Below are 14290 nucleotides of genomic sequence, written 5' to 3'. Positions count from 1 at the left end.
TTATGATATGATTAATTTGGAATTTATTATAGGTACCTAATATAATATTATGTCTTATACCTAGACTAACATACCGTCTCCGCTCAGAATCGTTTTTCTTATACAATGATATTATATCATTGAATTCAAATTTAATGATTAATTTGGAATTTATTATAGGTACCTATTATAGGTCAATTTTTTTTTAATACCATAGATAAGTATATATATGTCTAATACATAGACTGATATACCGTCTCCGCTCAGAATCGTTTTTCTTATACAGTGATATTATATCATTGAATTCAAATTTAATACTGTCCATTATACAGTGACCCACTTCTAACCTACTGTACAGCAGAGCGACATCCACTTACCCACCTTTTTTTATTTTTAATCTAGAACTTACACAATCAATTCAAAAAAAAGTATAATAAACATAATGGATGTTTTTTCTTAAATTATAATATTATAATGTAGCAGCTTGAGTGACTTGAGGAAAGAACCACACAGTTCAGGAACTTTGGAGCACTAAATCGATAATAAATATTTAACATCTTGTGAAAATAAATACATTTCTTATCATTCCTTTTCTATCATTCCTCATTTCTTGCAATTTATGGTTTAAACTTTAAACCATGGCTATAGATATATATAGTTAGTATACCTACCTATCTACCTAATTATTCATTAATTTAATGTTAAAAATTGGTACTACACATTTTAACAAGGTGTTTTTATATTTATATATATAATTTTCACCGAGTTAGAAATTTGAAAAACTAACTTACCCGTCTGCAATTTTATTTGACAACTATTATTATGCTGATTGATCGCGCTACAGCCAAAACCCGCGAAGTTACAAAATATGTTCTCTATGGAACTGCGCCCTGTAAAATATTATAATAATATACTACTTATTGTTATTATTATTTATTAATGTGTGTTTGTCATTATTTTTCGTTCACAGAGGAAATATTTAGTTCAAACAGCGCCACGTGGTTTTCGAAGCAAGGGACCAGAGTCGCGTACGCGTCGTTTAACGACTCGTTGGTGCCCATGATGCAAATACCTGTGTACGGTTTCCCGGGAAACTTAGCTTACCAGTACCCGAGTATCGTCAATATTCACTACCCAAAGGTGAGCGTCAGTTTTTTTTGATTTCATATTATTATCATCAGGGGGAAGATGTGATATTTTAAGGTATATGCATGTTTTTTTTTTTTGCTAAATCGTATAATAATGGTGTCGTTCAAAATCCTTTTTGTGTCATTTATAAAACAATTACAAAATCATATTTTGCATGTTCTTAAATATTTAACAGATTTTCTAGGACATAATATGAAAAAACATGATTTTATCAATTCTTTGAATTAATATACTTAATGCTTTATTTGCATTCCAACAACATTTAAATATTTTTTGATTTTTTTCCACACAAATTGTAAATATTAATGGAACTACTCTTTATTTTTATTATAATTTGAGGTGAATCACGTGATCAAGGGGACAATAAATCCCGATTTATACGGGAAAGTTACATATTAAGTCCATCTCGCTGCCCTGACAAAAGCTTTCGGGACGCTTAATTTGCCTTGTTTTTTAAAAAATATATTCCATTTTCATATTCATAAAAAATATTTAAAGAAAATTACAACCACAGTTTTAGACGCCAGAAATTCAACAATTTCTTTCAGCGGTTAAGTATATTACATTTTAATATCATTATGTAAATCCTAAAAAAGTCTTTATTTTATTCAATAAATTATGATTATAACGTGATCTAATTAAAAATAAATATTTTATTTTAGTAAATATAAAAATAATATAGTTTATCCTGTTTTTAGTATTTTATGTCTGCCCATCATACACGTGACGGCCTAAGATTAATCGTCGTTACTGTTAAGAACAAAAAAATCATAATATAGAGTATTTTTTGTACAATCTGTTTTTAATTGCATATTTTTGCATATTTTTGCATATTTTAAAGTATATTTTTCCTGGCATAAATACATGTATATTTAACAACTTTTTAGTGCATGCGATTCACAGCTCGCACAACCCTGAATTTATCATATTATTGTCATTATAATATTCATTTTACGGACTATCATTATATTTTTTTCTTCAATCCGTAGGTCGGCGTTCACAACCCGAAGGTAGAATTGTTCGTTCAACGTCTGGACGTGATCGGCGAAAAGCCTGAACCCATACAAATCGAGCCACCAAAAGAACTGACGTAAGTATTGAGTTTGAGAACATAGTACGTATATATTATATAAGTGCAATAGCGCTAAGAACACGATTTTTGAGAATTTTGGGGATTCGGATTTTGATAACTGTTTTTTTTTTTGCTAAAAGGAGAGACTTTCTGGAGCCCGCAATGATCTACGATATTTTAAATTGTTTTAAATAATAGTGGATAATATAAATTGTAAAATAAAACCTTAAAACTGTCTTTATATTAACGACATAGGTACTTACTATAAAGTTTGAGGTTAAATAAATTGAGAAACGAGTTCAACTACGGGGGCTGTAAAACATTTTTCTTCTGTTAATTAAAATTATATTAATAATGAAATTTGAAGTTGATTCTAAACAGGACAGGACCATTTTAATTCCCTTTGCGGAGTGTAATTTTGAGGACGAAATTACATTAGGGAGCCATAATAATAAAATAGTAATATGGTTACAGAAGTCCGCGGCGGCGGCGAAGCGCAAATATTTTCGTTCTTACAGTTGTAGTTATATCTTGTGGGGGGCGCGATTGTATGGCTATAATAAATATTGGCGTACAATTAGTGGTAAATTAGCACGCCAACGACCGAATTTAGTTACCCAAAATATAGACTTTTATATGCATGCGTACAAGTATGTAAATGAATACGGGTTATAATCGGACTGCCTATTCAAACAATCGTACCTACACCTAATTATTTAAGGTACTAGATTTATAATATTATGTATACAGGGTGTAACAGAAATACCTGGAAATGAAAAACTAAGACTTTTAGTTAGCCGTATGAAAAAAAATTGAAAATTATATGGATCATTTTTTAATCTGAGCTTTACTTTTATGTCTGAAAATTCTAAAAAATAATATCTAAAAAAAAAGTTATTTCGTTTTGAATTAGTTTAGGTAAGTACTCCAAACAAAATATATTGATAATATCATAAAATCTCTGACTCAAATAAACGTTTTTACCATAAACATGTTTCAATACATTAGATTTACATATTATTGGATATTTTAAATTATAAAAAAAAAAAAATTAACTGAATTTTTCAATTGCTATTTTCAGTAAGTTGAGTATCTAAAAAAATCTTGAGATATCTTAAGGTATCTAAAAAAAATGACATTGTACTTATAGAGCAAGTTTCTATAAACTATATTAGATAATTTTCGTAAAATATTTATACATGAATCCTATTACTGAATAGTTTCTTCAATCAAGTCAATCAAGCCCACTTATTTATCACTCCATTTTTGTACTTATTGTAAAGATATTTTATATAGATTGTACAAATTAAGAACGTATACGAAAAAAAAATAAAAGTATTAATTAAGACAAAAGTTAATTATTTCATATTTTGTCAGATCATTCTGATACATCTAGTATACAGGGTAATTCATCAAGCATGCTCATCCCTCTTTTTCAATGATACAACTATTAAAACTCTGATTTTTGCAAAACATTTTATATTTTTATATAATATAGATGAAAATCGTATGTTCAAATTCTTGGGATTTTTTTTACTGCTTATTAGGAGGGGCCTGTGAAATCTTATGTTTTTCAAATAACAACCAAAATATTTTGTGAATAATTGTTCTTTTAAGGTTTACGTATAAAAAAATCTATATTTGAACGAGAGGTATTTTAGTTAAGTATTTAACTTTATGTATTTGTGTATTAATGTGATAATAGTTCCATGGAAATAAGTTTGGAAGATATGCGGGATATATTACGGTGATTTAAACATTTTAGTAATTAATATTTATTTATTTGATCAATCAGCATTTATCATTTCTAAAAATGATTTAATAGTATAATAAATCCGATATTACATAATCTATTTTGTACTTTTGTAAATCCATTTTTAAAGAATATGGTTTTTATAATATTAACATTTCAGTAACTGAAAAACTGCTTGTTCGATTCTTGAATTAGGTAGGTACATAGGTACATCAACATTTTATGAAAATGTATCCTTTAAATAATTTACAGTTAAAAAGGTGGTTCTCATTTGAAAAACCAAATTTTTTTCATCACTACGGTCCAATACTTATACCGAAGTGTGCAAGTTACCTACCTAGTTCAAACATATAACTCAGAATTTTATTGATTCTTTATTTAAGTAAAAGAGGGTGAGGGTGTTTGTGAATCATTATATATAATAATTTCGAAATATGTACATCTACATTTAAAAAAAAATGATCGACTAAATAATTTACAGAATGGAAAATGGTGGTTCTTATATTTTTAAACACTAAAGTTTGCGTTGTCACAGGGAACTCCTTAATAGTATTACAAGCAATCTTAATTTAGTTTAATAATTATAGTTTAGTATTTAAGTGTATTGAAAAATTCCAAAAATCAGAATTTGAATAAATTCATTATTAAAGAAAAAAAACGGGGGTAGCGTACTTGGCAAATCACCCTGTATATATGTGTGCCTTTACGAACGAAGAAAACACCTAAACGAAAACAGAACTGGATTGCGTCCGATGGTTTTATGGACGTGTGAATTTACATATTTTATAACGCCTAATAACAAATAATCGCATTGATAAGACATACGTTTTAAGTGAATCGTCAGCGTAAAATATCTAGTTTAGTATAATAATATGTAGGTATGAATAATTTGTTTGCTATTCTTGATTCGTTTTTCGACGAGGACGACGTCTTAAGTGGTTATACGACCAAACACAACAGTAGCTACCTACATAATTAGCCTGATAAAATGTATTGTCAACTGTGAAACAGCTGAAAATTATTATAATATTATACAACGCAACTGCAGAACCACCAAGCCATATGTTTTATTATTCCCATATTATATATATTATGAATTTTGATTAAGTTCTACCACTGACGAGTGAGGATATAATAATATGTGTTTCCTCGAGGGATCAACTCACGTAAAACAAATTTTGTTTTTATTTTCAAATATTTATATAGCTATTAAATAATATTAATAGTAAACATATACTTATATAATGGTGCGGGGAGGGGGCAGGTTTTCATCCCTTCGCTGAAAACAAAAGTATGTGTGTGTAGAATTATTATTTTTATTAATTAAATTGTCGTCGGGAATCCCAACTCGGAATTTATAAAAACTCCTCCGAAATTAAATCCTGTACACGCTACTGTCAATAATTTCTATATTATTTATACGATACGTGCCTCTGTAAATATTCCCATATTGCGTTACATTTTACCTATAACGTATAAAGTAATGGCAAATATAGTATTGGCGGTGATTTGTTTACAATTTATAGATTTTATATAGAGAAATAAATTAAATTATCGAATAAATTATCTTTTAAATTTAATTCTATGTTTGAATTGCAGTTCAGTCACTAAAAATATTATTCTGAATACGGTAGTATGGTCAGATGATACAAACCTATTTGCAATGTGGATGAACCGAATACAGAACAAATCATATTTAGTACATTATTCCGTGGTCAATTCTGCAGAAAGTGTTAACGTAAGTTTTTTAAAATAAAATAATAGTTATCGACTATGTTTAATGGATCCCGAAACCACATAGGTATTGTGTTGTCTCCGTCTTACAAACGTACAACACAGCAAATCTGTGTTCGATAGAACCAATATTTTGTGTTATTAATTTTAATTTAATAGGGAAATTACCAGCTATTATCAAACTACAAGATCAGAAGCCTCAGATAATAATATTAGTATCATAAGTTATGGTACAATTCCAAAAAATAAACCTGTAAAACACGAGTTTTCCCTGAAATGTTGGTGAAATTAAAAATTCCCCGAAAATATTGTTTATCTAAATATTGAAAAAAAACTTAAAAATAATGGAAATTTCCCAAAAATAATGATAATACATTTAATTTAATTCTTATTACTAATTATACTAGCTATTATTTAAGTTGTGAAGACAGCTGTGGTGTACGAACTTAGGAATTCTATACTTTCAGGTTATAATAATATAATTGTTTAATCTTTAAATATGTATTATTATTATTTAATATAATTTATAATATATTAATATTAATGTCGATCGCTAACCATTTACTGAATCAATAGCGTCCTAATCATAGTTTTGAACCATGATTGGTGCATTAAATTCTATTGAAACATTATGTAATATAGATAAGTAATATAATATAAGTCCCATTTAACTTATTATACATTTATGGATAATACAATGTAATCAATTATGTAATGTAATATAGGTAGTATTAATATATTTCACAAAAATCATACCTAAATAAAAAATTAAAATTCTAATAAAAAAAATAAACACACTTAAATAAAATTTGTTAAGAAAAAATGTAATACAAACAAATTATAATCAATTAATTAATACAATTTATTAAATTATTATCCTAGTAATAATGTATGAAAATAAAACATAAAGCTCAAAGAAATTATTATAACAGTATTCCAATTAGAAATTCTATGAAAACAATTAATTCAGTGTTTTCGGTGGAAAATATCACTAATTGCGCGAATTAACATTACTACACAGAACCTTAATAATATTGTCAAATTAAAACAATTTAATTACCATTACTTTTGTTTTTATCAAAAAAGTATAATGAATATTGCGGTTTTTCTGTGATAATGCATACAAGAGTACAAGATTATATTATATATATATATGTTCAAATGTAAAACACAATATGTGTGTATACGTATTGACTAATTAAGTTAAGAGTTTAAATTAAAATATAAAAGGTTGATTATATTATTATCATTTATTAACTTAGGGTATTTTGCAAAATTACACAATATGTGTATCAGATCTAAAACTAACTGCATGGGACAAGATTCACCTGCTGAAAATTATAAACAAACACTGAATTATATTTTATTATTAAACACATTTTTAAAATAAGAAAACATATTTTTTATGTCATACCTATTATATTTATTATTGATAAAAACAAAACATTTAAGTGGCAAGAAGATGTAATAACTAGTAATAATAACCTTAGAGATATATATTAGGCATTCATATAAATAAATCTGATAATATCTATAATACCTTTATTATCTCAATGAAAGCTAGTGGTTACTCGAATTCAAAGTGTTGTCACATATTTATTACCTAATTAAAGTAAATAATATAAAGATCAGAATTCAAATAAAATAAGAAAAACATAGTAAATCACTGTGCTATATTATACCACAGGTTTCAAGTGGACCTCGTCGTAGGTAGTTCACTTTAATGGGTGTGATAAATTTAAATTTTAATCCAATCACCGTTAAAATCGTTGAAGAATAAAAACGGTTCTGAGCAAAGACGGCGTTCGGCAATTTTTTCTAAGGATATTAAAAATATTTTTTTTCTTTTATAAATATAGTAGATTTAATTAATTTTTGACAAAAACATCGCATAATATCCTATGTGTAATAATTATTATAATAGTACTGTTATTATAGGTAATTTATACGAATTTGTAGGTATATATCTACTGTTTCTCAAAAGTATTTATTGCTGTACTCAGAATACTTTTTATGTTTAAAGTTAATTTTTTTATTTTAATATAATTTACTGTTATGAATCTTAATTTATTACAGTTTTGTAAACGAATAAAATATATTTTTCTATAATATAAAATTTTCCCGAATATGAGTATAATTTTTTAATATCTAAAACAAAAAATATTTTACAAGTATTTGGTATACTATTTATTATAATTCAGAAGTATTCAAATATTTTATTCCAGATCCATTTAAAAAGTATTTACCCACGATTGAAATAGCTTAAAATTAGTCTAAATAATTATTTTATTGTGTATAGAAAATCAATATTAGTAATTAGTATAATAATTTATATACGCCTTAAGCCTTAAGGTATTGCAGGTATAATAAACCAAAAATAACCATAATAATTTAGTCCATAAAAAAGAGAATATGTTAAATAAATATAATAATAGTTTGCTATTAGTTTAGGCAGGTTTATTTTTGAACCTAAAAATACTTTTTTAATTTAAAAATGCCGGTATTTATTTATTGAAATAAAGGCTTCGGTTCCGGTTCTTACTATTTTAAAGTTTCCGGTTCCAGAAGGTTCCGGTTCTTTTAGGTTTGGTTCGTGTCCCTAGTTATAACATAATATTGTAATATCTTAAGTGTATGAGAATGTATTAAATTTAAGTATTAAACCGTTCCAATAAAGTCAGCAGCAGTATTATTATTTATTGTTATATATTTCAAAATAACTATAATATGTACTAGGTAACCACTATATTTTTTTAAACATGAACGTGTTATTCTCTCTCCTTACAGGTAGTGACTTTTAGTCAACCCGGTGGATGGTTGGATTTCACACAAATACCATTGGTCGGCGAAGGACACCGCCTGGCTATAATTTATCCCGTGAGACAATTGAACGGAGATGATTTCAAGCACTTGGTCGTGGTGGAACCCGATGGAAAACTGACTCCAGTAACAAGTGGAAAGTTCGAAGTCCTCGAACTTCTGAAATGGGACGTCCGGTCAAATTACATGTAAATAAATTGCAATTTTATAGCGACAGGCCCAGACTATTGCTTTAGTTGATGAAGAGATTTTTTAAATACAACAGATAATAGGCAGTTAGGCAGTTAGTGAATATTTTGGATTTTCAAATGTCAACGATTAAAAAAGCACAAACAATATTTGGAACTATTGTCGTTTTTTTAATAATATTTTACATGTATTTTTTATTAATGTTTTTATTCAACCATTTTAATCATAGCGAGGAAAAAATATTACATTAATAAAATTGCAATATTATCAGGTTAAAGGGCATAACTTAAGTTATATTGCACCTGCTCAAAAAATATATTTATGTTGCGTAGTGTCAATTAAGTATTTTAATATGACTTTAACTATAGTCAAGCTCCCTCCCCACTTGAAATGTTGAGCCACTGTACTAAATGTTTTTACGGGCCTATACAAAACTTTTAATAATAAGATACAACCCATTACAAGCGGGTGTCACATACACCAGTGGTTCTCAAAGTGTGCACCGCGTTGTCATTACAGTGTCGTGATGCTGTTTAATTTCATATCGTCAAAAATATACCTATTTGAAAACCTGACGATGATGGTGATGGAAACAATCCTATACTTGGGAACGGCACCCTTAGAAAACCTTAAGTCAATTACTTTTAAGTCAAAAAAGTTTGGGAACAGCTAAGTCATACACGATAATTTCTAGATGACCAATGCCGTTAACCTACAGTTTAATATTAAGATATAAAAATATCTTATACTTCATAAAATATTGTTTAGCATAAAATAAGTATTTTTATCAAAATTTAAAAAATTTAAAATTTATTTCAACGGGCCCCTGTAATCTGGTGCTCACTCTCCTCCTCCCAATATGAGATCCCTGTCTATAACTATGCCTAATATAGATGGTTCCATATTCTTGTTAACGTAAATTTGAGTCTCTAACCTTAGACATAATAATAATACTGTACTAGGTGTCTAAATCAAAGCGTAATCAATAATAACAATTTATTATAATACATTATAATGTTGTATTTTCTTATAGTTACTATTTGGCCAACACGGAAGAAAATCCCGAAGAACAGTATCTGTACCGGGTGTTGGTTAAAGAACAAAATTCACCAGAATGTATGTCATGCAAAACGGAATGTAAAACTCACAAAGCGGAGATGAGTGCGGAAGTCGATTATTATGCGCTCATATGTTCTGGTCCAAACGTACCAGAAGTCAAAATTTTTAAAACGGTATAAACTAAATATATGGTTATATTATTATTTCGTGGTAATATTAAGTCTAACATAACATTTTATATCTTATAACACCACAGACAGTAATAATTAAGGCCCGGATATGAATGCAAAATACATTATGTTTTGGAAAGTCCCAGGCAATAATTTAGTAGGAAATACAAAATCCATTTCATATATAATATAATAAATTTAAAACTTAAACTTTTGTTTTGAATCTTTATTCGTTTTGGCATTTTTAGAGCATTTTTATAACTTATAAGATATTCTTATTAGTTTTTATTAAATACATTTATTCATAATATACATTTTTAGATTAAATGTAATCGACAATTCGAAATATTAGCTCGAGAAATTTTGTTTTGACCATTTATTTTGTTTATTTTATATAATAATATTAATATTCAATGATATTGATACGTCTTTAACGTATACCTATTTATCTAACTACAATGCGAATAACGGCTGTTGTGCGTCAAGGACTCAAAATATAGTTATAATTAATTGGTCAGTTGGTGCGTTAAGTACGTAATCGCGTTTATTTCTAAAAGTTAAAATTTTTGTTTGCTCAAGAAGAATTGAAAAAATGTTATGGTAATTTTCTAAGAGCATTTTACCCAGGGCTTGAAACTGGTAGAACCGTCATAAAACCGAAACCGAAAAAAATTGGAAACCGGTATTAACTTCAAACCGAAACCGAAAATATAGTTTAAAAAATGCTATTTTTTTGAAAATCGTTGTATTTTTACATTTTGGAAAGTTTACTTTTCATAGAAGGCGATTCAAAAAAATTAATCAACTAAGAATGAACGTCCAGGTCTTGAAACCGATTTTAGAAACCGGTATAAAGTATAAACCATTTAAAAACTGAAAGCGAAAACAAAATCAAAAACGAAATCGGAATAAGGGCAATTGTGGGGGGGCATCAGCTTGTAAGCCCCCCCCCCCCCTGCGTACGCCACTGTAAATAGGTATAAATAACATGGTGAATAACTGTAGCTACCAAATGCAATAAGTACCAAATGCGTCCAATTTTCTACCAAAAACCAAACTCAAAGTTAAAGATTAAAGAGCTTTTTTCTACAAGGTATAGAAAGTGTCTTTACTCTTCATATACCTACGTATATAAAAAAAATGAATCACATTGTAGCAAACATAATATATTAATTCAACCAAAATAAAAACTGTAGCCGATATCCTTCTATTTTGAATTGATAAAAAATACAACATTCACAATATAGGTATAAACAATTTTATTTTTACAGTAATATTATTTTATCGTTACTTTAATATAGTTCAATGCGTGTTTTTTGTTATTAAGACTGGTGAAAAGGCTTTGGACTGGGAAACAAACGAAGAACTCAAAGATTTAATATCTCCTATCACTCTTCCCCGAGTGTCATTCATCGACGTACCCATTGGTAACGACTTCAAGGCTCGCGTTCGTCTAATACTACCACCGGCAGTCGACGAAAGCTCGGACGTCAAGTATCCTCTGTTGGTCAACACGTAAGTGACCGATTGACTATTCTCGTATACACAATGTATCATTCGTATCAAATCATGCCTCTATGGCTATAATACCCAAAGGTGGGCATTAAGTAATAAGGAAGTACGAGTTAAGTTAAAAAGTTAACTATATCTTAACAGTTTAATTGTTGAGATAACTCAGCTTTTTTTTCAATTAATGTAAAAACAATTTAATATCAAGTTAAAATTAAAAATGTTTTTGATATTTTTGGTTTCATACAGCTGCTGGGTACTGTTTACATGGTTAAAATAAAAAAAACTAATAGTCAGGTACTATTATAGTAATAAATTATTACTAATAATAAATAGGTACTATAATTTCTATCGTTTCTTGATGAAATAATATTATAATTATTATGCAAATATACACAAAATACTATTTGTGATCTACGTAGGTTTTAATTAAAAAAGTAAATTAACTTTTTTTGAACTTAGTTATCACCTAAGTTAGTATTATTTCCAAACTTTAAACTTAATCAGTTAATAATGCATTATTTGTTAACATTAAGTATTCTAACTAAACGGTGTTGTGTTCAATTAACTTGGCTTAACTTGAGTTAATTATTTTCATTAACTTCCCCACCTTTGTCTTAAACCTTTGTCTATAACTATCGTTAAACTGATGCTATATTAATATCTTATGTAGGTATGCTGGTCCTGGATCAAATTTGGTTATCAACAAGTTTTCGTTGGAATGGAACATGTTTTTTAGTTCGAGCAAAAATGTGATCGTAGCTCAAATCGACGGCCGCGGGTCAGGAAGAAGAGGTAATAGAAACATGTTTGCCAACTACTTGAAATTGGGTACCTACGAAATCGAAGACCAGATATTCGTCGCGAGGTAAACATTTTCCCATATAATATTATAATGTAATTACAATTATTATTTATAAATAATATTTTAATAAAAGATAGATCTCCTCCTCGAAAAACGAAAATTAGTGAAAAGGGCACAACAATTTTAATTTTGAAGAGATTTAAGTTTGGATTTGACGAGGTTGAATTTTTTCAACACACACTCATATTTAAAAATGTTATATGTATCATTGTATCAAAATTAATATAGTTAGATACAGTAATATTAATTAGATCTTCCAAAATGAAAAGCAAAATAATTTGGATAGCCAAAAAAAAAATACATTTTATTAATAACTCAATTGATAAATTAAACACATGAAGTTTCAAAATTACACTATTTAAAGGTATTGGAAAATAAATTTAAGCCTCGGAAACTAACCTAAGATACAACATAACAAACTTAAATTTTTATTTTTATTATAATTTTATTTTTGTATAGTATATATTAATTTTTACTATTTTTAATCATTATTAATTTATTACTGTCGTTTTTATTGAATTATTTAAAATATTAAAAATATGAGGCAAATTAAGTGAATGATATTTTTGAATTTAAGAGGCAATTCGTAATCATCCTAACATAGAGGATGTCCCGAGTGAGTTTTAATTTTTACGTTTTTTGTAGCCTGAGTGCGTCTGTAGTCTTATTCAAAAATTATAATATTGTTATATTGAATAACCTGAGTTCCGTCCATAGTCTTATCGAAAAATTAATTTGAATACGGCTTTAGTATTTCTTTGTATGTAGCCGAACTTTTAAAAGACAGAACTGACGGTCGACTATAATACAATAAAATATTATAGTGGGAAATATTTACAATTATTCACCCAATTTCTATTTTCTACATCAACAACTGCTGCGGCAATAGTAGAACACTTTATTTTAATTTCAATAATCATTAAGACCGAATACGACTAGTTTAGGTTCAATAAGTACGAGAGAAATAGTGCCATAATATACGAGTAGAGGAGTTACAAGTGTTTTTAATTTTTAAACAATGTATGATTGAATAATAGGTTTTAAAAAAATTAATAATATTGGTTTACAGTTATCTTCAGGAACGATTTTCCTTCATTGACAAATCTAAAACAGCAATTTGGGGTTGGAGTTATGGCGGTTACACGGCTGCCATGGCTTTGACTAAAGACGACAAAAACGTGTTCAAATGCGGATTGTCCGTCGCTCCTGTCACCGACTGGATATACTACGGTATAATTATATCCTATATAATATATTAATATGTATATTATTTAGATATTTTGTTTTTGTGTTACGTTCTACATATTTATTTACCTAAATTTAATTTGGATACGTGTACCTAGATATGTGAGTTTGTATTATACAGTGGTATAATACTGTATTATACGAGGTATTATACACATGGTATAAAATAATTTTATACAGACAGTAAAAAAAAAAAAAAAAAAAATAATGTGTTATTTTTAGTTATTACCACAATTAAAGATAAAAACTATTATCATTTATTATTGTTATTATTATTAATAAGTATACTGTATACCTGTATACTGCAATCAACTTATTGGCTTAATGCCATTTTATATATATACAATTTTAGTAACTCAAATATTAATTTTTAAGTAGTACACTAGTATAGTAGTACCTATAGAATGGATCTCTAATAAAATACAGTATTAGTATTAATATAAAAATTAAAAATATAAAATATAATTGTAATCATGTTTATTTAGCATTCAGGTGTTAAAAATTACTTAAATCAATTTATTGTACTATTATATTATTGTACATTTAGGTACAATGAAATAGTATATAACTATAGGTATAGGTATTAAGTATAATTATCTATTTATTTCTAATTAAAAATTAAAAATAAATAAACAGATACCCTAATACCTATGTTTACTTAAACTTTTTAAAGATTAAATAATTTAGTTCATATAATTTTTTTTTACTAAATTTCTTACTTAGATATAAGTACTTAGTACATACCA

At 27.4% G+C, this 14290-nt stretch overlaps 1 protein-coding gene across 5 annotated transcripts in view; it reads left to right on the top strand.

Annotated features, from left to right (window-relative positions):
* Positions 1–14290, top strand: part of LOC100166342 (venom dipeptidyl peptidase 4) — a 77973-nt gene that overhangs the window by 61411 nt on the left and 2272 nt on the right. For all 5 annotated transcript variants that reach the window (XM_029487662.1, XM_029487666.1, XM_029487669.1 and 2 more), the window contains exons 7-14: positions 950–1119; positions 2118–2218; positions 5553–5691; positions 8475–8695; positions 9730–9928; positions 11253–11440; positions 12108–12302; positions 13369–13529. In XM_029487662.1, the coding sequence (XP_029343522.1) occupies positions 950–1119; positions 2118–2218; positions 5553–5691; positions 8475–8695; positions 9730–9928; positions 11253–11440; positions 12108–12302; positions 13369–13529 (1374 nt within the window). The remainder of the gene's footprint in view (positions 1–949; positions 1120–2117; positions 2219–5552; positions 5692–8474; positions 8696–9729; positions 9929–11252; positions 11441–12107; positions 12303–13368; positions 13530–14290) is intronic.

Source organism: Acyrthosiphon pisum, chromosome X (assembly GCF_005508785.2).
Source record: "Acyrthosiphon pisum isolate AL4f chromosome X, pea_aphid_22Mar2018_4r6ur, whole genome shotgun sequence".
Lineage (NCBI taxonomy): Eukaryota > Metazoa > Arthropoda > Insecta > Hemiptera > Aphididae > Acyrthosiphon > Acyrthosiphon pisum.
Note: the sequence above shows the minus strand (reverse complement) of the source record. Positions and strands in the feature narration are given on the sequence as shown.